General features: G+C 42.2%; 1 protein-coding gene across 3 annotated transcripts in view; it reads right to left on the minus strand.

The window, feature by feature from the left end:
- The window catches only part of tcf3a (transcription factor 3a), a 52,137-nt gene extending 30,433 nt beyond the window's left edge, over nucleotides 1–21,704 (minus strand). Inside the window, exons 1-5 of one of the 3 annotated variants that reach the window (XM_084058196.1) lie at nucleotides 20,813–21,704; nucleotides 19,345–19,463; nucleotides 17,268–17,367; nucleotides 15,803–15,881; nucleotides 667–755 (exon numbers count right to left, since the gene is read on the minus strand). In XM_084058196.1, the coding sequence (XP_083914322.1) occupies nucleotides 667–755; nucleotides 15,803–15,881; nucleotides 17,268–17,367; nucleotides 19,345–19,352 (276 nt within the window). In that variant the 5' untranslated portion in view covers nucleotides 19,353–19,463; nucleotides 20,813–21,704. The remainder of the gene's footprint in view (nucleotides 1–666; nucleotides 756–15,802; nucleotides 15,882–17,267; nucleotides 17,368–19,344; nucleotides 19,464–20,812) is intronic. The other 2 variants (XM_084058195.1, XM_084058194.1) reach the window with 2 other exon arrangements.
- Between the last annotated feature and the right edge of the window lie 219 nt (nucleotides 21,705–21,923).

Raw genomic sequence — 21,923 nt, forward strand, 5'->3', positions numbered from 1 at the left:
CGTCCGTCCACAGCACACACACACACACACACACAGGGCTTCAGAACACAGATGCCATGACATCTCCGAGTCATCTTGTGTAAACGCCAGTGGTTCTCAAAGTGAGGTCCGGGGGACCCCTCGGGGGTCCGTTGAGGCGGTTCCCACGGACAGTGGGTCCCCCAGCAAAATGAACAAACAATCGCGACTTTAACCCTAATTGTATAGTTTGTCTACAAGCTCACAAGGCGTTGATCAGCAATTTTTCTTAAATCTTTCAAAAACTAAATTTTAACAATACATAATCTCCTCTTATGGGGGTCCACGGCCAGGGTTGCCAGATCTGATTTTATTTGAAAATAGACGATCTACAAGCTCACAACGCGTCGCATCACGACGTGTTGTGAGCTTGTAGATCTGCTATTTTCAAATAGCTGATGTATATGTTAAAGTGCTCATGTGGCCCATCTTTAGGGCTGGTTTTCCTAGACCTGGTTGCTTGTTTCTCTCACAGAATCTGGCAACACTGTCCAAGGCACAATTTTTTTTTTTCAGACAGGTTGTCTGCGGGCCAAATATTGATCAATTCGGTGTTCCTTGACACAAAGATGTTTGAGAACCACTGGTGGTGTTAACGTTGTGCTACAATAGAGCCGCAAGTAGCGGTCCTCTTCCTTCCTTCCTTACCCGTCCCTGGCTGAACGCAGGAGGAGTGCTCTGTTCTCCTCCAGCTGGTCCCCAGGGAGCAGCGGGCGGTCCGCTCCTCTCCTCTATACCTGAAGATATAAACACACACACACACACACACACACACACACACACACACACACACACACACACACACACACACACACACACACACACACACACACACACACACACAGACAACTAGGTTATAGAGAGGGTTTGATGATCAGCCCGCTCAGGAACACACACGCTTTTCTAATGATTTTTTCCCCCCTCCCTCTCCTCTTTAAACATGGTTCCTACACCTTAGGTAGGGGTTTATGCGATAAACTCTCTGGGGTCTAACTTGTGGGGATAGAATTGTAAACGCGACCTGCCTGCTCCCATGTGCATCTTTTTTTTTCACACACACACACACACACACACACACACCGATCCGACACGGGGAGAGCTTCCTTCGCGACTTAACTCATTAAGACCTGGGAAAGGCATCTGTGTGTCATTTCTAGATTTCTTTGGCTATTCAAAAATAGCAGATATACAAGCGCTACAAGCTTGTAGGTCTGCTATTTTTGAAAAATCGTGAACATTTTCTAAGCGAACATTTTTTAACTCATGTTACAACTTCTGGGGGGGGGGTCCCTCCCTGGAACAAAATCATTTTGGGTGGTCCTTCCCATGAAAAGGTTTGAGAACCACGTACAGCAACATACGTTTTTTTCAAAAAACTGTTAGGATTTAGAAGACATTTGTAGAATCCCCCCCAGAAGCAAAGATTACAATACAAATGTTCTGCTATTTTTCAATAGCCCAAAGAAATCCTTTTTTTTTTTAAATGACACAGATGCGTTCCCGGTCTTAATGGGTTAAAGGCGCGGGGAGGAGGATGGCACGGTGACAGAGCCGTCACATATAGGCAGCGTGGTTATGATGATGAGCTGTAGGAAGTTTTGAATAATTAACACCCGGCGTGATGTGATGGGATGTGAGTGAGGCTTCTTCCAGAAGAATCCTCCTCGACATTCTTCTTCAATATCTCCTCCACTTCTCTCTCTCTCTCTCTCTCTCTCTCTCTCTCTCTCTCTCTCTGCTCCTTTACGTTTTTTTCCATGGCAACAGTCACTCACTCACTCGCTCACAGCCGTTCGTTCTGTCACAGTTGGCCCTAAACACACTTTTTGGCTCGATTTATATATACTCGGGTTTGCTCGTTTTGGTGCCGCGCATCGGAAAAGGTGCCGCGCATCGTGAAAAAACAAACAGATCTAACAGATCACACGACAAGCTTGTGGATCAGCTATTTTTTGATGTACGACTATGAGTTTATATCAGGTTTGTCGGAGATTTGGAGGGCTCACAAACCAACATTATTTACAACAAAACAACACATTTCTTCTTCTTCTCCCTCCTGAACCAGACTAGAGAACAACAGCTTTGAGACAGGAGGAGACAGTGGGGGTTGAATTTGGACTGGGGGGGGAAAAAAAGGAGGAGAAAAAAGAAAGAGAGTGATTTTAAAAACCGGTGAAGCAGAAATTCCTGTCTGTCCCCCTCTCTCTCCCTCTCTCTCTCTCTCTCTCTCTCAGTCTCCTCTCGTACCGCAACGCAGCATCTCTGGGGGGCGCGAGCTGAAGCTTAATTGCGTGCTGATTTGCATAATTGTGCATATTAATGAGGCTCCGCTCTATGAATATTCATATTTTTTGTTTTGTTGTCTAATTAAAACGCGGAGATGGGGGAGGGAAGAGGGGGGGAGGTGGGGGGCGAGGGGTGGGTGGTGGGGGGGCTTAAATCATGACAGGATCAGCAGTTGAACAGGAGTGATGGGTCCAGAGCAGCGCAGGAAGCTGCTTGGATTGCCGTGACAACTGTGATCTATGGACGCGACATCGGCGGAATAGGATATGAAGGAAGACGACGTCTTCGTCCTCCCCGCGATATGGTCAACTGTCACCCGCCACGTCAATCAAGGAAAAGAAAGCGAAAACGTTCAAAAAAAATCCCATAGAAAAAATAAATAAAAAAATCACCATAATCAAATTTCTTTTCCCTCCCTGTCACACATCAATTGTTGCACAGTTCTATCCCACCATTTTGGTACCCCAAAATAAGCGCGCCCTCACAGCCCTAGAGCCCCGTGCGCGGCTGGGGTCGAGGGGGCCGTAGCCCCCCGAGACTCTAGTTGTAAAGAACGTGCGTTTTGCGTTCTTGATTATGAAACGTGTATAAATGTGAAAAGTCGCAAAATACGCATTTTTCTGTTCCTTGCGTTAACGAGCCCCCAGTGCTCCAGAATTATGCAGAACATAATATTATGCATGTCCTGTGCATACGTAGCTGTCACACGCTGTCGATAATATATCACAACAATCGACGGCGCCCCAACCTCAAAAAGAAAAATGTGATCCTCGTAATGCAATTTTCTTTTTGTTTACTTGCATAATATACACGGGTTGAGCCTTTAACCCATTAAGACCTGGAACGCATCTGTGTCACGTTTTGATTTGAGCTAAAAAAAAAAGCATTATTTTACACTTTGGCTATTCAAAAATATCAGATATACAAGCTCATAGCGCGGCACCGAGTGCCGCGCTACGAGCTTGTAGATCTGCTATTTTTGAAAAATCGTGAAAATGTGTGCAAATATTTGAATATATATTGTTTTAAAGCGAACATTTTTAACTCGAATCTTTGCTTCTGGGGGTCCCTTGAACAACATATTGGGAGTCGGTGGCCAAATACATATAATTTTGGGGGTCCTTGACATGAACAGGTCTAGCACCACTGATATAGAAACACACGTTTTTCAGAATACTGTTGGGATTCAGAAGACGTTTGCAGAATTGGCCTCAGGTCTTAATGGGTTAAGCTTTCAACCTGGTGTCCCTGGTTTGGGAATGTCATTACGAAAATTGGCGAATAGCAGATCGTCTATTCTACCCTATTTGTCGTACGACCAAGTATATAATAGGGCTTAAATGTTTACAAGTACTGACCAGAACAAGGTTTACTTAGAAAGCCTCCAGCACCTATTGTCATTAACAACATGACTGGTCAATAAAATCAGGGCTAGTGGCCTGTAGGAGGGGGGAAATAAGCCAATTATTTAGAGGTGAGTAAGGTTTTATTAGTGGCCTTTAAAACAAAGACAAACAGCAGTCAAACTAAACTTTAAAAACGGAGCTATGTGAAGATTCTGAAGAATGACCCGCGTAGCCGCTAGCTAGGAAACGCACATTCTCGGTATCATCTCACCACCTCTTTTGAGTCAGACTGACAGGTGCAAAGCAAAGAAGACTGACATCTGAACTGACGCCATTCAATTGAACAATAGCAGGGTGCTGCTCCGCAGGTAGCTCGACATCACAAACCCCCCCATCCCCCCCCTGCTTCTAGAAATACTTTCTCCAGGGAGCTATAGGGGGGGTTGCGGCGGGGTTGACACGTACGAGGAATTGGGAAAGACGTTGCTTGGGAATCCATGGATGGCTGTGTGGAAGAATCCATAGTACTAGGGTTATTATAACCCCATTCAATCTGGGAACGCATCTCTGTCATTTTTTGATTTCTTTGGCTATTCAAAAATAGCAGATATACAAGCTTGTAGCTACGAGCTTGTAGATCTGGAAGTAAATATTTTGTGACGAGGGTCTGCAGACAAACGCATATGATTTTGAGGGTCCTTGACATGAAAAAAAAAACGGTTAGGATTTAGAAGACATTTGCAGAATATATATTCAAAGATTTGCACAAATTTTCAGAATCGTTCAAAAAAAATTGCAGATCTACAAGCTCATAGCGCTGCACTTGGTGCCGTGCTATGAGGTTGTATATCTGCAACATTTTTGAATAGACATAGAAGTCTACAACGACAGAGACGCGTTACCCGGATCTAGCGGGTTAAGACGTAAACGCACACTTCATAGTGTATTCTTTCTTCCCCCCGCAGGGCCAAACACTTTGGCAATGTGGGGTCCAGGCTACAATTATGAAGTGCTGAAAGAATAAACGGCAGAGAGAGAGAGAGAGAGAGAGAGAGAGAGAGAGAGAGAGAGAGAGAGAGAGGTGAGGAACTACGGAGCAGAATATGCTTTCGTTGCTTTGATGCTTATATACTACGCACAAGGATTCCTGCATTTTGCCGTCTAATTTACAGATCAGAGGTGATAAAAAGCAGATGAAGGAGAGAATAAGTGAAAGACTCGTTTAAAGTTGAATCCTTTTTGTTTGTGGCCAAGAAAAAAAAAAAATCAAATGGCTTGGAGAACGGAGTCGTTACCATGACAGCCCCGACAATCACTACTGAATAGATAAAACCCACCGAGTGTCAGGCCAACAGAAGTCTAGCTTCATACAAACCACAGCAACGCCTTTGAGAAACACAACACCCGTCGTTTGAAATTCAACCAACGCAAAACAAAAAAAAAACTCTGCATCAGTCCCTGATTTCATTTCATATCCAACATAATCACAATGCCATTTCCGGTTCCCGAGAGAGACCGGTGGGTGAGATGTGTCAAAACTAAGAGCCATTGTGGCAGCTATTGTTGAGAAGGCTTGGGTCTTTAGCCCATTAAGACCTGAAGCCGACTCTAGAAATGTCTTTTAAGTCCCAACAGTATTCTGGAAAAAAACGTATGTTTCTACATCAGTGGTTCTCAAACCTTTTCATGTCAAGGACCCCCAAAATGATATGTATTTGACCGCGGACCCCCCATCTCAAAATATGTTGTTCCAGGGACCCCCCAGAAGCAAAGATTTGAGTTAAAAATGGTCTCTTTAGAAGAATATAAATATATTAATTTGCACACAAAATAGCAGATGTACAAGCTCATAGCGCGGCACTCGGTGCCGTGCTATGAGCTTGTATATCTGCTATTTTTGAATAGCCAAAGTGTAAAATAATGCTTTTTTAGCTCAAATCAAAAAGTTACACAGATGCGCGTTCCAGGTCTTAATGTGTTAGGGAAGCTACTACCATGACTTGTTGGGATAGACAGAGAGAGAGAGAGAGAGAAGCTGGGAGGCAGGGTGAGCAAGGCCAGACAAATTCTCCGGTGAACCCCAATGCACTTCTCCTCCCAAGCACACAACGCCCCTTTAAGCACGGCTAGTCTATAATTACACAGGAAGAGATACTGGAAACACACAGTCAGCCTGAGTCACAGGCTTCACAGTTAAAAAAACTCACGCACATACATTGGCTCAACTTGCGCACACGCACACACGCACACACCTCATCTCCCTTCTTTTCTTTTTTTTTTTACAGGGAGACTTGCCCCAGGCACCTATAACTGACTGAGCGTTGCCTTTTTTGCCCTAGACACCCTCTTCCTTCCACCGTTAGCGTGAGTCACGCAGGCAGACACAAAGGGATGATGTCAGGGTCCTAAGTCTCGAGAGAGCCGAACGTCCTTAATGAAATACTAACAATGTACAATAACACACAGGGGCCGAGCGAGCGGCTTTATCTTGTGAGTCACTTATAAGTCAGACAACTAAGTCATACACGCCGCAAACGCGATACATCAGTAATACATCAGTAATACACGCGACGACGTGTCCCCTCTGGATAAAAGTTCACATAGTCTATACCGCAAAGAGGAGAAAGGAACCTTGTTCTGACTAGCAGTGGTGTACCTAAGTACATTTACTCAAGTACTGTACTTATGTACAATTTTTAGGTATTTTTACTTTACTGGAGCATTTCCAATTTTCATTATTTTTTACTTCTACTCCACTACATCTCAGAGGAAAATATTGTACTTTTACTGCACTACAATTATTTGAAAACTTGAGAGTTACTAGTTACTTTGTAGATTTGGATTATTATTACAAAACATACATTAACCACTTCAGTCCTATATACATTTCGGCCATTTGAAAATAGCCGATCTACAAGCTCACAATGCGTCACGATGCGACGCATTGTGAGCTTGTAGATCTGCTATTTTCAAAATATTTTTTATACATTTGAAAACTTGAAAAGGGTACATTCTGCATAATGAGTGCTTTTACTTTTGGTACTTTAAGTAAATTTTTATACCAATACTGTTGTACTTTTACTCAAGTACATTTTGAATTCCGGACTTTTGCTTGTAATTTCTACCTTGCAGTATTAATACTTTTACTTAAGTAAAAATTCGGAATACGTTTTCCACCACTGCAATACTAAAACATTTCTACATTTCTTTTTTCTTCCAACGCAGTGGTATGTACGGCCTGTGAAGCCTCGCTGTGCTGCTGTAGGGAATTCCATTTAACAAACAAATCTGGTCATGTCACACGTCTCTGATCTAAGAAGAAGTCACAACGTTGAAGAATAGGAAATTCATGCAAATTTTCACACATTCCATTTCTGCAATTTCAGCACCAAAACCAGTTTAAAAATAAACTTTCAGAAACTCTCGGTTTCTGGCCTCACCGTAAATGAAAGCAGAGCCTCTGAAAGATGGATGATGTTGACTTACTTACGACCTAGTGAGGCGTGAATGAGCCCGGCAGCACTGACAGTCTATAGCAGCACAACCAAAGTAAGACATGTCAGACCAGACACCACAACCTGAGGAGATATATCCTCCTGGAAGCCACAGTGATGGAAAGTAACTAAGTACATGCACTCAAGTACTGTAGTCTGTACTTAAGTACAAATTTGAGGTACTTTTACTTTGCTGGGGTATTTCCAATTTTCTATACCTTTACTCCACAACATCTCAGAGATATTTGATTATTATTACAAAACATAGGCTACATCAACCACTTCAGCCCTAATTAAACTTTGGCTATTTGAAAATAGCCGATCTACAATTTCACAACGCTGACCCAATCACAAACTAGACTGAATCCTCCTGACCCAATCACAAACTAGACTGAATCCTCCTGACCCAATCACAAACTAGACTGAATCCTCCTGACCCAATCCAAACTAGAGACTGAATCCTCCTGACCCAATCACAAACTAGACTGAATCCGCCTAACCCAATCACAAACTAGACTGAATCCTCCTGACCCAATCACAAACTAGACTGAATCCGCCTAACCCAATCACAAACTAGACTGAATCCTCCTGACCCAATCCAAGCCAGACCGAATCCTCCTGACCCAATCACAAACTAGACTGAATCCTCCTGACCCAATCACAAACTAGACTGAATCTTCCTGACCCAATCACAAACTAGACAGAATCCTCCTGACCCAATCCAAACTAGAGACTGAATCCTCCTGACCCAATCACAAACTAGACTGAATCCGCCTAACCCAATCACAAACTAGACTGAATCCTCCTGACCCAATCACAAACTAGACTGAATCTTCCTGACCCAATCACAAACTAGACAGAATCCTCCTGACCCAATCCAAACTAGGGATGTCGAAGGTAACGATTATAGTCTGAGAAACAATTAAGGACCACAATATAAACAAGCCTGGGGCTTTTTGTGTTATCCTTTTAGAATAACCTTTCACTGTACTACCCTGTTAATAATCATGTTAATACAAATCATGTCTTAAGATCACATAAAGCATTCGTAAAAGAGGTTTTATTTCCCAACAACATCTGCTTTGTTGGCTTCTGCTTAACATTGGTTGCATTTCAAAAACACAAATAATACAGCAGTACATACAAAATAACTCAATTAAAATCAACAAAGTGTAAAAGGTCTGTACATACAGTGCTGCTGCTGAGCCTTTACACTCACTGAGTGAGCCTCTACTACGGTTATATAACCGTGACGTCTTAAATCACAGAGGGTTGATAGTAAAGAATCGGTTAATCACTAATCCCAAGCCTTAATCATGCTGCTGGGGGGGGAAAGGCTAATAAATGTATAAAACATCTCCCCCACCTCCTCCTCCTCCACCTCCACCACACATGGCATCTCCTTTTACAAAACACAGGAATGTAAACAAAACAAACTCTGATCAAAACGACAAGAAGGAAAGAAACACCTTCTAGGGAAACGAGAATACAACAACGTAAGAGAATCCACACCCGCAGACCTGTTAAATTCTGTGAAATACGCGCTGCTGGGTAATATGATGAGTTCCCTTATCGAATTACACAAAATGATAATGTACTGTTACTTCCACGTTACTTAGCACAGGAAATGTTATCTCTCTCACGCTGAGAGATAAGATCCACCACAAATAATAACATCTGATATCCTCAACGTGTTATTTTTTTTCACACACGTTGTTCATTGAAATACTTAAGCCCTATACAGTATGTACTTCGTACGACGAATAGCAGAACAATCGCCGATCTACAAGCTCACAACGCATTGCGTTGTGAGCTTGTAGATCAGCGATTTTCACGATTTCTGAAAAATGGCTGATTTGGGGTTTGTTTGCTAAAATGCATTTGCCCAAAAACAGGGATGCCAGTGTGTTAACGTGGTTAAACATATCGTCTCTGTCGGGTGGTCCACAACTGTTACTTTTCAGGATTAAAAAGTATCAAAAGTAGCAGATCTACAAGCTGAAAACGCGTCACTTCGTGCCGCGTTTCAAGCTTGTAGATCTGCTACTTCTGTGTGACGCAGTGGTGTGATCAAGTAGGGGCATTCATTTACAAAATAAAACGCAAAAAAGGTTAGAATATGGAACTAGGAGGTTTCTGCCCGACAAACTATATTTATAACAGTGGAGCGATGTATGCTATAGTATATAGTACTATACTATAGTATGGTATATTATTCCTAATAGTCAGTATTCCAGTGGAGAGACGGCCTATACCATACTGCCCATAATGCAGCAGCGACTGGGAGTAGAGTAGAGCTTCCACAGTGAAACCAACAGTGGTGGGAAAATTACTCAAATTGTTTACTGAAGTAAAAGTGTCAATACTGCAATGTAGAAATACATCCGTTACAAGTAAAAGTCCAGAATTCTAAATGTACTTGAGTTAAAGTACATACGTATTGGCATCAAAATGTACTTAAAGTACCAAAAGTTGAAAGTGCTCATTATGCAGAAGGTCCCGTTTCACAAGTTTTCAAATGTATACAATCTTTTGAAAATAGCAGATCTACAATGCGTCGCATCGCGATGCATTGTGAGCTTGTAGATCGGCTATTTTCAAATGGCCGAAATGTATATAGGGTTGAAGTGGTTAATGTATGTTTTGTAATAATAAACAAAATCTACTAAAGTAACTAGTATCTAAAGTTTTCAAATAATTGTAGTGGAGTAAAAGTACAATATTTGCCTCTGAGATGTAGTGGAGTACTGGAAATACTCCAGTAAAGTAAATGTACTTAGTTACTTTACACCACAGTGAAACCAATACCCCCTCCCCAAGCCCACATATGCTGGCTTGACTCTCCGGTCCCTTTTTTTTTTTCAGTGACCTGTGCCTTTTGTCTAAAGCAACCCAGCGTTAGCATTGTGTTGCAGCCCTCTGTGCGAAAACGCTGTGAAACAATACCAGGCAGCAGCCGTTGGACTGATAACAGCCAACGTCTCGCTCTTTGTAAAGCGAAGCCGAAGCCGCGCACACCTTGGCTGCCACAAAAGAACACCTTACAGTAAAGTGCCCCCTCAAAGTGAACACAAGAAATAGACCCCCCCCACCCCCTCCTTTCTTTCAACCTACACATCCAAACACACACACACACACACACACACACACACACACACACAGTGGTTTGTATTACTTTACTTGCGAGGACATCAACATTTTAGGACATCGATTTTATGAATGGCATCTTTAAAAAAGATATAGGCCTAAAGCCTAAATCCCGAAAAATAGCAGATCTACAAGCTCACACCTTATGAGCTTATAGATCAGCAATTTTTCAGTGCATGACACTGGCAACGCAACTATAGTACAAATCATGTTTAACTCTAATTCCAAACCCCCCAAACTTAACCCGCTAAATGTCTAATCCTGAACTCAACCTGAATCTTTTCCTATTTGTAAACATATATCTCAAAAAATCTTCTTTTCTTTTTTTTTATACAACCATTTTCCTTGTAAGGACTAAGGACCAGGAAAATGGTTCCTCACAATGTCAAATTTTCTCAAATTCTACTATATACTGTATACACTTGGTCCTCACAGATTTAGTAATACAAACTCTCACACACACACACACACACTGCTTGCCTTGACTTTCATCTTAGCGCTCCGCATCTTCAATATCATCGCTGTCTGGGCAAAAACATTGTATCTCCAATATTTCAATGGGGTTATTTGGGGGGGGGGGGTTTCCGCAAACGAATGCCCTACTTCATCATACAGGAGTGTCACACAAAAATAGAGAAGGAAAGTAGCCCTATCTACAAGCTTGTAGATTGGGCTATTTTCACTGTTTTAAAGGGACAGTTCACCCCCAAAATGACTTTTTTTCCCTATTGATTACACACCCCATTAAGACTTGAATTCATGGAGATTTTTTAGTTTTTGTCACATTCCTGAGCCAATGATTTGATGACCGGCGGGCGGGGGCCCCGGTAGGAGACACAAAGTGTCAACTTTGTGTCTCCTACAGGAGACATTAGCATCTTTCCGCCGGACATCAAATGATTGGCTCGGGAATGCGACAAAAACAAAATAAATCTCCATGAATTCCAAGGCTTCATGGGGTGTGTAATTGATAGAATATAAGTACTTTTTTGGGGTGAACTATCCCTTTAAATCCTTTTTTTTTTTAAATAATTTAAAAAGTAATGTTTTTTTTTTTGGGACGTACAAGGTTTTTTCCACTGATATCCTGTTTCATTTCTGCTTGCTACCTGAACAGGCGTGTGTGTACTGTACACGTGCTGCTGGAGGTATGAAGGTGACAGAATAGGGTTAATGCAGGGCGGTCCACCATGCTGCGGTCGGTCACGCTATGCTAGAAATGGAAATAGGAAAAGGCTTCTTTGTATGTAGTGATGTGTCGCTCATGATCGATTCGTTCGAAGAAGAACTAGTTCATTTGCCGCGAACGTGAACGAGCTCGTTCACTTTCTGAAACTGTTAGGTTCACGCGCGACGTAAAAACAAAACGCTCCCGCGATGGTGTTTTACACACATTATAAAACACACATTAACCACTTTAGCACTACCCTATTTTATACCTAGGCTATTTGAAAATAGCAGATCTACAAGCTCACAACGCGTTGTGAGCTTGTAGATCGGCTATTTTCAAATATGTTAGCACTTTTACTTTTGGTACTTTAAGTATATTTTGATGCCAAAACGTTTGTACTTTTACTCGAGTACATTTTGAACGCTAGAAAATAGCGCTACTGAACGAGAACGTTAACGAATCATTTGAACGAATCCTTGCCGCGAACGTGAACGAAATCGTTCGTTCACTGAAATGAACTTTTTTTCCCACCACTATTTGTATGTATACAGGTATGTATGTGATTGAGAAGGAGGTGGGGGGGGGGTCTTATCTTGTGGAGAGACAATATGGCTGACTTGTCAAAATCAGCTGTACCGCTACGCACACCGATCCCACGCCACCACCTCTGAGAGGGGGGGGGGGGGGTGCTTTTGGCAGAGGTAGAGAGTTGAGCTGACGGTTGGATTTCAGGGGGAAAAACGTGTGAATCCTGACGGGGTTCAAACGTTCAGGGTGCGAGATTACCCCGAAAACACAAGAGGGGAAGAAGAGTTTTTCACCCGTTTAAGCCATTCAATCCGGTAACGCATCCGTGTATTTTTTTTAGATTTCTTTGGGCTATTCGAAAATAGCAGATATACAAGCTTGTATATCTGCTATTTTTGAAAAATCGTGAATATTTGTGCAAATCTTTGAATATATATAATTTTTTTTTAAAGCGAACATTTGTAAGTCAAATCTTTGCTTCTGGGAGGGGTCCCTGGAACAAAACATTCTGAAATAGGGGTCAAATACATATCTAAAAATGTTTTCTAAATCCTAACAGTATGTTGCAATATCAGTGGTGCTCCAACTTTTCCATGTCAAGGACCACCCAACATTATATGTATTTGGCCGCGGACCCCCATCTCAAAATATGTTGTTCCAGGGACCCCCAGAAGCACAAAATGTTCGCTTTAAAACATACTGTATATATTCAAAGATTTGTAAAAAAAAATAATCATGATTTTAAAAAAATTGCAGATCTACGAACTCATGAGCTTGTATATCTGCTATTTTGGAATAGCCAAAGAAACCTAAAGATGGCACAGATGCGTTCACGGTCTTAACGGGTTAAAGGAGCGAAGGATTAATTGGTCCCGTCCGTTCCCATCCACCCCCCCCCCCCCCGCACTGTCGTCCCTTTTGTCCTCCCCAACCAGGGGTGAGAGTGTGATGATGGAGTGGCGACAGCTGAGAGAAGGTGAGGGAAGGGACACCAAGGAGGAGAGGAGCGTTATGAGCTGGGAGAGGAGAGGAGAGGTTGATGATGATGACTCTATGCCTGGTCATATCAAAGCCTCCGAACGTCTTCCCAACTACCTGTGATCTAGAGCAGTGGTTCTCAAACTTTTTCATGTCAAGGACCCCCAAATTGACACTTATTAGCATGCGGACCCCCATTTGAAAAGATATGCCAGGGACCCCCCATAAGAGAAGATTTTTTACAGCTCTAGCAGTGATTCTCAACCATTTTAAATTTCAAGGACCCCCAGTTTGACATGCATTAGGGCTACGGACCCCCATTTAATGGCATTTCTATCACTTGGACCGCAATTTATATTGTAAAATCTATGTCAATTTAACTCTGAGAGTGTACAAATGGAACCAAATTGAATCTATCATTTAGCTGGGGGCCCCCTGGAACTCCCTCAAGGACCCCTGGGGGTCCCCGGACCCCACTTTTGAGAACCAATGATCTAGAGTCACCCGCATCTTCTGGCACTGAAGAATGAATGGGAATAAACATCCTCTTTCTGGCTGTCGTTCAAAACACTACACCACACCACAGCGCTGGGTGGGTGATGCTGGATGACATTTCGACCGTATAATTTTGATTGTGATAATGTGATGATATTTTGGGGATTGACACCCAAAGTGAGTTTGAAAACATGACCAACGAAAGAAACCTCCCATAGGCTACCTACTGGGAGAAATACAACAATGTGCAAACACAACAGCAAGATTTGTGAACTGTTGCGATAAAAGACGGTTAGCTGATGGAATACAACCACCCTAAGGACTACTAACCTGTACCGAGTAGACCTCTAGACCTACTGCACACATAAACACCTTTGAAACGCATATATTTTTTGTATACTTTTTTTCTAATAGTTTTGAGAAACTATGCTGCTATTTCTCTCAAAGTGACTGCAAAAGATTGCTGCTATTTGTCTCAAAAAGCTTTATACCCTGTATATATAACATGTATAAAACGACGCAATGTGACATAGCTCTGTTTACACAACGCTGTTCCCCCTCCAACTGTATATACTTTCTCCATTTTAAACCGTTTTTATTATATTTTGACACTTGCTTTGGCAATGTAAACGTAAGGTTTCTCATGCAAATAAAGCTCCTTTAAAATCACACTATTGTAGGACATTTTGACCGTATAACTTTGATTGCGATAATGTGATTGACTTATTGGTGCTTTCATGAGATGTTTGTTTACACATTTTCAGAATGTATGGTTGGTAATGTCGATAATGATGACCATGAACAGGTAGAGAGGCCTTCCATGTTCATTTCACTCAGCTGCAACGGTCTATAGATTACGCAATTTGTATCACTTTAATGCAATGCAGTCTTTAACCACATTAATCCCTATTCTGGGCATATCATTATAGGTGATTTTCGCAAATAAAAATTGCAGATCTACAAACTCACATCGTGTTGCAGTGCAACGCATCTGTGTCATTTTAGATTTATTTGGCTATTTTTTTTTAATCGTGAAAAATGTGTGCAAATCTTTGAATATATATATTATTTTTTTTAAGCGAACATTTTTAACTCAAATCTTTGCTTCTGGGGGGTCCCTGGAACTAAATATTTTCAGATGGGGGGTGCGCGGCCAAATACATATAATTTTGGGGGTCCTTGACGTGAAAACGTTTGAGAACCACTGATATTATAGCAACATACGTTTTTCAGAAAACGGTTAGGATTTAGAAGACATTTGTAGATGCGTTCCCCGATTGAATGGGTTAAGTGGTTAGGACCCAGAAAAGACAACACTTAAGCCATAATAACCACGTTATTACCATCTAGTAATAAATTACCATGACGCTGATATCATATTGATATATCACCCAAGTTCTTTTACACCAGGCAAATGAATGGGAGTGGATTCTAGGTGCTGGAAGACAGGGTTGCTGAGAAAGCAAACAGCCTCCTTGCTGCCAAGTAGCTCTGCCAAGATATATTGGGGGTGTCATTACAAAGCAATAATGGCCTCACTAAAGTAGCTTCAGGTGAGAGAAAGGAGGAGAGAGAGAGAGTGTGAGTTTTTATTTTGTTGTGACGGCACTTTAATTGCCATGTATTCCGGGTGAAGGGAATCCACATAACCGTCAGAGCACACACCAGCACAACTTGCCCGACAGTTTTCGCAAATGTGAGAAGAAAAAAAACAAAACATTTTATAACAAGCATATCGTTGCTGTCGGGGCAGAAACTTCTCAACTCCATGTTTTAACTTTTTGTGTTTCTTCATAAATTAACGCCTTACTACTTGATCGTAATACAGCGTCACACATAAAAGTATAAAAATCACACCCAGTGTGAAGTGAGCGGTGTGGTCATCACATTGATGGAAGCTCACTTAAAAAAAAACGTTTTTTTTAGTGCATAGTGATATTTATACTGGTTATTAATTTCATCGTGTGTCTCGCTAGCCAATCACAGTGCTGAATAGAGTCAGCCAATAGAGTCAGCCAATCACAGTACAGCTAGGGGTGTACTAATGTAGAGGGGTGTGCTATTATGAGCCAATCACAGTACAGCGAAGGGTGTACTAATGAGGTGTCCCAACCCCACTTATAGGAGCGGCTACACCGCTCAAAAAATAGCAGATCTGCAAGCTCAAAACGCGTCGCTTCGTGCCGCGTTTTGAGCTTGCAGATCTGCTATTTTTTTGCTGTTTTGGAATTTGAATTCTGAAAAGGAAACAGTTTTGGACATAATTATGAGGTTTCCACCTGACAGAGACAATATGAATCAGGGAGATGGATGTTATTTGGGAAGGTAGAGCGCCTTACCTGAGCCCCCTCCAAAATGGCCGCTGGCTAGTGACGTTTGTTGCCGGGCCTTCCCAGAGGACACTGGTGGAGCAAACATCTGAAATGGAAAAAAAACATAGGGAATATAAAAACCACTGGGCACATTAACCCTGAAGCCGATTTCTACAAATGTCTTCTAAAAATCGAAAAAAAAAAACAGTTTTCTGAAAAACGTATGTTTCTATATCAGTGGTGCTCAAACTTTTTCATGTCAAGGACCCCCAAAATGATATGAATTTGGCCACGGACCCCCATCTCAAAATGTGTTGATCCAGGGACCCCCAGAAGCAAAGATTTTAGTTAAAAATGTTCGCTTTAAAAGAATATAAATATATTAATTTGCACACATTTTCTCGATTTTTCAAAAATAGCCCAAAGTGTAAAATAATTCTTTTTAGCTCAAATGAAAAAGTGACACAGATGCTTCTTCAGGTCTTAATGGGTATATCTGCAAATGTGTTGCATTCGTCTTCCCCCCCCTTACCGTACATAAAAAAGGCAACACTGTCGATTAGGTGCAAATTGAAACTATCTAATAAGAATTTAGAAGCACAGCTACATCACTGCCAAGAAGTAAAAAAAAAAAAAACTCGTTCCAGTTTCTGACTAAAGCCAGTAATGACACCAAAGTGACTCGCTACAAAGACAACAGTGTCATAAAAACTCTGGGCTGAATTTATGTCTTTGCAATCCCTCAGTTTAAGACATTCATGGAGCTACTGGGTGATTTGTTTAGCCTTCTTGTTCTGCTGTGACCCTACAAGACTTCATTCTCTTAACCACTTTATTGACTTTAACCCTGGCATCCCTGTTCTTCTGGGAAAGTCATTAAGAGGCACAAAATGTTCACAGAAAAAAACAGCCGAGGACCTACAAGCTCAGCTGACCTTTGCAGATCGGCTATTTTCTTTTACATTTTCTGAAAAGTGGTTAACCCACCCAATACAGGAATGCATCTGTGTCATTTTAGATATTAGCCATAACCATTATTTTATACTTTTTGGCTATTTTTGAAAAATCTTGAACATTTGTGCAAATCTTTGAATACATTTTTTTTTTTAAACAACATTTGTAACTCAAAACGTACAACCTATTTTGATGGGTAAAACCATCATACCCTAAATGATATGTATTTGGCCGCCGACCCCCATCTCAAAAAATGTTGTTCCAGGGACCTCCCCAGAAGCAAAGATTTGAGTAAAAAATGTTCGCTATGACCTTGTAGATCTGCTATATTTTGAATAGCCAAAGTATAAAATTATGGTTATAGCTAAAAAAAAAATCGAAAATGACACAGATGTGTTCCCGGATTGAATGGGTTAAAGGTCAATTCCAGCCATTCTCCGAAGGATCGGATCAAAAAAACATGTTAGCGGACGTATAAGAGCAGGACACGGAGCGAGTGGAAGCAGTGTGTGAGTGTTCAGGTGCATCGTTCTCTTACCGCGCTGAAATCCAGCAAGTCGCTGAGCTCCTTGTCCGTTCCCACTGCAGCCATTCTCTGCTGCTGCTGTTTACCAGGATGCTCCAGTCTCAGTAAGTGACTGCAGGCAGAGGTAGAAGGACAACGTGAACACAGTTTTTGCACAAATCAGGGCTCGTCAAACTTTGTTTTTTTTATAGATACATTTTAGACTAGAGCAGTGGTTCTCAAACACCCCCCCCCCCTCCCCAAATTAACCCATTAAGACCTGAGGCCATTCTTAAAAATGTTTTCTAAATCCTAACAGTTTTTTGAAAAAAAAAATCTAAACATTTTTTTTCAAGATTTTTTCAAAAATAGCAGATCTACAAGCTCATAGCACGGCACTCGGTGCCGCGCTATGAGCTTGTAGATCTGCTATTTTTGAATAGCCAAAGAAATCTAAAGCGACACAGATGCGTTCCAGGTCTTAATGGGTTTTAATAGGTATGTATTTGGCACCCATCTGGAAATATGTTGTGCCAGGGACCCCAATAGAACTTTGTCAAGTTTTTACAAGATCGTTTTGAAAATAGCAGACCTACAAGCTCATAAAGTGTTGCATTATTGTGACAGGTCGTGAGCTTGTAGATCAGCTAGTGTCAAATAGCCCGATGTATATAATATTGTTTACTGTATATATATATATTGGGGTCCCCGGACCCTACTTTTGAGAACCATTGCATCAAAAGGCAATAGACCTCCGTCTGATAGCAGAGGGCTGCTCCAGGGTGGAATCCAACCCCCCCCCCCCTCTCCCCTCCCCAGTATGGCAGATCGTTGTCAGACATGGTTTAGTACTGGATTACGTAAGTGTAAATGGGAGGACGACACGTGTTGAGAATTCTCTAAAGTGGCAAGATTTCTAGTTAATTAAATTACAGCGAAAGTATTTTCCTCGGGACCCCCCCTGCCCCCCCCCCCCCTCCCTGTCATCACATCCTGGACCCCTGGGGGGAGGGTCCTTTGAGAACTAGCCTAGAATGGTCAACTAACTACAGTAGATGACTGACAGAGAAACCCCAGAGGATGTTGACAATTTAAATGCATTTACAAGGCGAGCCCAATAAACAAGGTTGGTGTTGGTTGGAAGCTGTAAGTGTATACAATCAATGAAACACCTCATTGGCATTTCAATAGGAGGCATCAGGTACGTGCAATTATAAACCAACAATAATGTTAATTAGTGAATAACTAATGCTTCCATCATCACAACAACAGAGGCTGCTTTCAACCTTGTTGGAGAGACCAGCAGTTGTTTTGTGTGTTGTGTGCGACTGACTACGTCAATATAACATCATTGAGTTGTAGGACTTTCCCTGCTAAAAGCCACATCTAAAAGGTGCCTATCTTGAATTATGACCCATGGTTAAGCCACAAGGCCACACTACTGCGCTCTCTCTCTCTCTCTCTCTCTGCCCGGGGGCTCAGCTGGAGCTGCATGAGTTCCTCTCCTTCTCCCTCTACCTCAGAATACAAACCTGCTTTAGGCTTGTTATAGCAGCTTCCTTCACACTGCCTTGGAGTTTACAGAACAATCAAAATCACACAATGTGTGTGTGTGTGTGTGTGTGTGTGTGTGTGTGTGTGTGTGTGTGTGTGTGTGTGTGTGTGTGTGTGTGTACTCACACAATAAACAATATGATTAACATTGTGTCAATGGTGAGCAACATCTGGGAGTACAAATTAAAAATCTAAAACTCATGTTTTGGGGAAAAAACACCCCACAATAATATAATATTTACAATTTAGGCATTTAGCAGACACTCTTAATCCAGAGTGATTTACAGTAAGCAAGGTAAACACATACATCAAATGCATAGACACAGTGTAGTGCCTCAGTAATATAGTGTCATAAGTAAACCAAGAAAGTAGTCTAAACAATAAACTATCAACAATAATAATCTGTGCATTGAAACTATACAAACTATGAGATGCCAGGTCAACAAACGAACCTGGCATCTGTGATCATATGTAACAACGTTCTTATATGTGTATGTCTGAGTGTGTGTGTTATTATTACCCAAAAGGAAAAAAAGTATATAAATGTCATAAATACCTGTTCATTGTCTCACACTGCTAGCACGCCAATTTAGCCACACGTTTTAAAAACTAAACTTGCATTTAATTTCCAGCACGCATGGCTAAAAGATCTCTTCGGAAGAAGCCCTAATAATCCTGTAGGTAGTCAAGAAAAACAAAACAAACAAAAAAGGCCAAAAGGTTGAATTGATATGTCCAAGAGACGCACGCCAGTAGATCCACCTCAGTACTAGATAATAACAACATATAAACACACTCCATTCAGTCAAAAAGCAACTCTTCCAGATATTCTGTTTTTAAGTTTCTCTCTACTACCCTGCCCTGGTGGCTCTCTCATTGAGCCGAGGTCAAAATGGGGGAGAAGAGAAGTGCTGAGCCCCTCCTAACAAATGGAAGTTAGCCCCCCACCTCCTCCTCCTCCCTCCCCTCTCCTCCCACCTCCTCTCTCCCTCCCCTCCAAGCCTTACCCGATTGGAGAGAAAACTTTTTTTTTTGTGATAGACAAAACACTTTGCGTTTTTAAACAAAAGAACAATTCTTATGACAGGAAGCGACTGTTTATCGTGGGCTCCTCAATGGGCCACAGTGTGTTTAAAGGGAACCTAAAATAATATACCTGTTGCCCCGTTTCTTCTCTCCACGGAGGAGAATGGAGCCCCCCCCCCCCCTTCTTCTGATCAACACAAAGACCTCGTTTAAAACACTGTTGAAACTTTGATAAACATGAGGTTTTTCAACAAATCAGTCAAACTATCAAAACATATCGTAACTGTGGTGTTTGTATCTTGCTAGGTGTAAATAATTAAGATAATAATAACAATGGTCTTTAACTCAAGTTCATTTGTAGCTAAGTAGTAGTTTAGGATGTTTTAAAGGGGAGGATGTGAGACACAAAGTACAACAGGCCTACTGTAAGCATTTACACACTTTGGTCATAATGTGGAGAACAGGTGTCTGTCCATGAATGTTTAGAAGACACAAGAATGCATGTCTTGTTTTCTACCCCCCCCCCCTCCCCCCCCCTCCCTACACACACACACACACACACACACACGTCAAGGCATCTATCTCATTTCCAAAAAATATGCAAGATATGGCAATAACCCTGTTATTCACTCAACAGCAACTCAAGTCAGTCTTTCTGCTCATAGTGATAAACATATGATAATATAATATTATGAAGACATTAAACCGACAAAAAAAACGCGTATTTTTCCCAGCTTTTCAACAAGAAAAAAAAGCTGCAAACAGAACATAGTGAAACTACAGCTAAAGACCACCGAGAAACCAGGCCGGACACACACACAGACAGACACACACACACACACACACACACACACACACTTGAAACACATTGGCCCCACGAAAAAAAAAGTTGACAAATAACTATGTGAATAAAAGCCCTGGCTCCAGACTATCCTCGTTGACATGCAACGCCACTTTAATAATGGCTCTATAGACGCTTTATAAAAGGCCATGTTTACCTGTTTTAACAACGTGTTCTCCAACAGAAAGAAAAGTAAGTTTAATGGTTGTTTAGGAGAAACCCTCTCCTTCCTCCCGTTGGACCGAAGGCTCTGCTCTGTGATGAGGAGGAATGGACACAATATATCAATATATATCCTCCTCTTTACGACGCACCGCCGTCACAGCGACAACTCGACACAATGTTTCAAGGCGGACTCATAACTGTCGTAAAGGTGATGATAAACTCCAATGGGTGTTTTTTTAGTTTGTTTTTCCTTCGCCGCTTCTTTCGGTTATAAATGTAACCATTTCATTTTCCTCGTAGACATTTTTAACAGCCTCCACATTGTCGCTTCTTTTCCACACGGTGGTTATGTATCCCTCCGCCTGGCCAGGCAGCAGCAGCAACTAAAAACTAAAACCCAGGAACAGGCTGCTAAAACACGGCCTCACGGCAGCCTGCAGCGGGGTTGTCCGGGTTAAAAAACAACCTAAATAATAAACCCCGACGAGAAGCGCTCGTTTCGGGCGGCTGTCGAGTTGCCTTGACGCGGCGGTGACCCCGGTGGAAGCGCCGGGCGGGCGGGCGGGCTGGGCAACGTCCGTCTCTAGTCAACAGCCTCCAAACCCCGGGTCTTCTAGTGGCCTCCTGCCTGGTGGCCTGCCTCAGCCTCAGCCTGGCTGCAGAGCGCGGTGTGCTTAGCCCTAGTTCCGCCAGCTAGAACAACCCTCTCGGAGGATCTATGTCGGCGGGCGGAGGAGCACCACGGCGGAGAGCTGCAGAGACTAGTGACAGAGCCCTACAGAGCACAAGATGGAATGATAATATCGAGCCAACCGACCAATGGCGGGGCGGGGAGGCCGCGATGGACCAATGGGGAGGCGGGGAAGCCGTGATGGACGTGCGAGACGCCCAATGCGTTGCGGAGTGATCCCATCAAGGGGCGGGTTCGTTTTGCATAGGGGGCTGCATTTTAATTTTGTGCTGAAATGCTGCCCAGGCTACAAAAAAATAAAAAAAACTTGCATAAATTGTGTGTGTGCGTGTGTGCGTGTGTGTGTGCGTGTGCGTGTGTGTGAGAGAGGGTGAGAGGGAGAGAGAGAGAGAGAGAGAGAGAGAGAGGGGGG

The sequence above is a fragment of the Gymnoscopelus microlampas genome (assembly GCF_963454915.1).
Source record: "Gymnoscopelus microlampas genome assembly, chromosome: 5".
In the NCBI taxonomy this organism is placed as follows: Eukaryota; Metazoa; Chordata; class Actinopteri; order Myctophiformes; family Myctophidae; genus Gymnoscopelus; species Gymnoscopelus microlampas.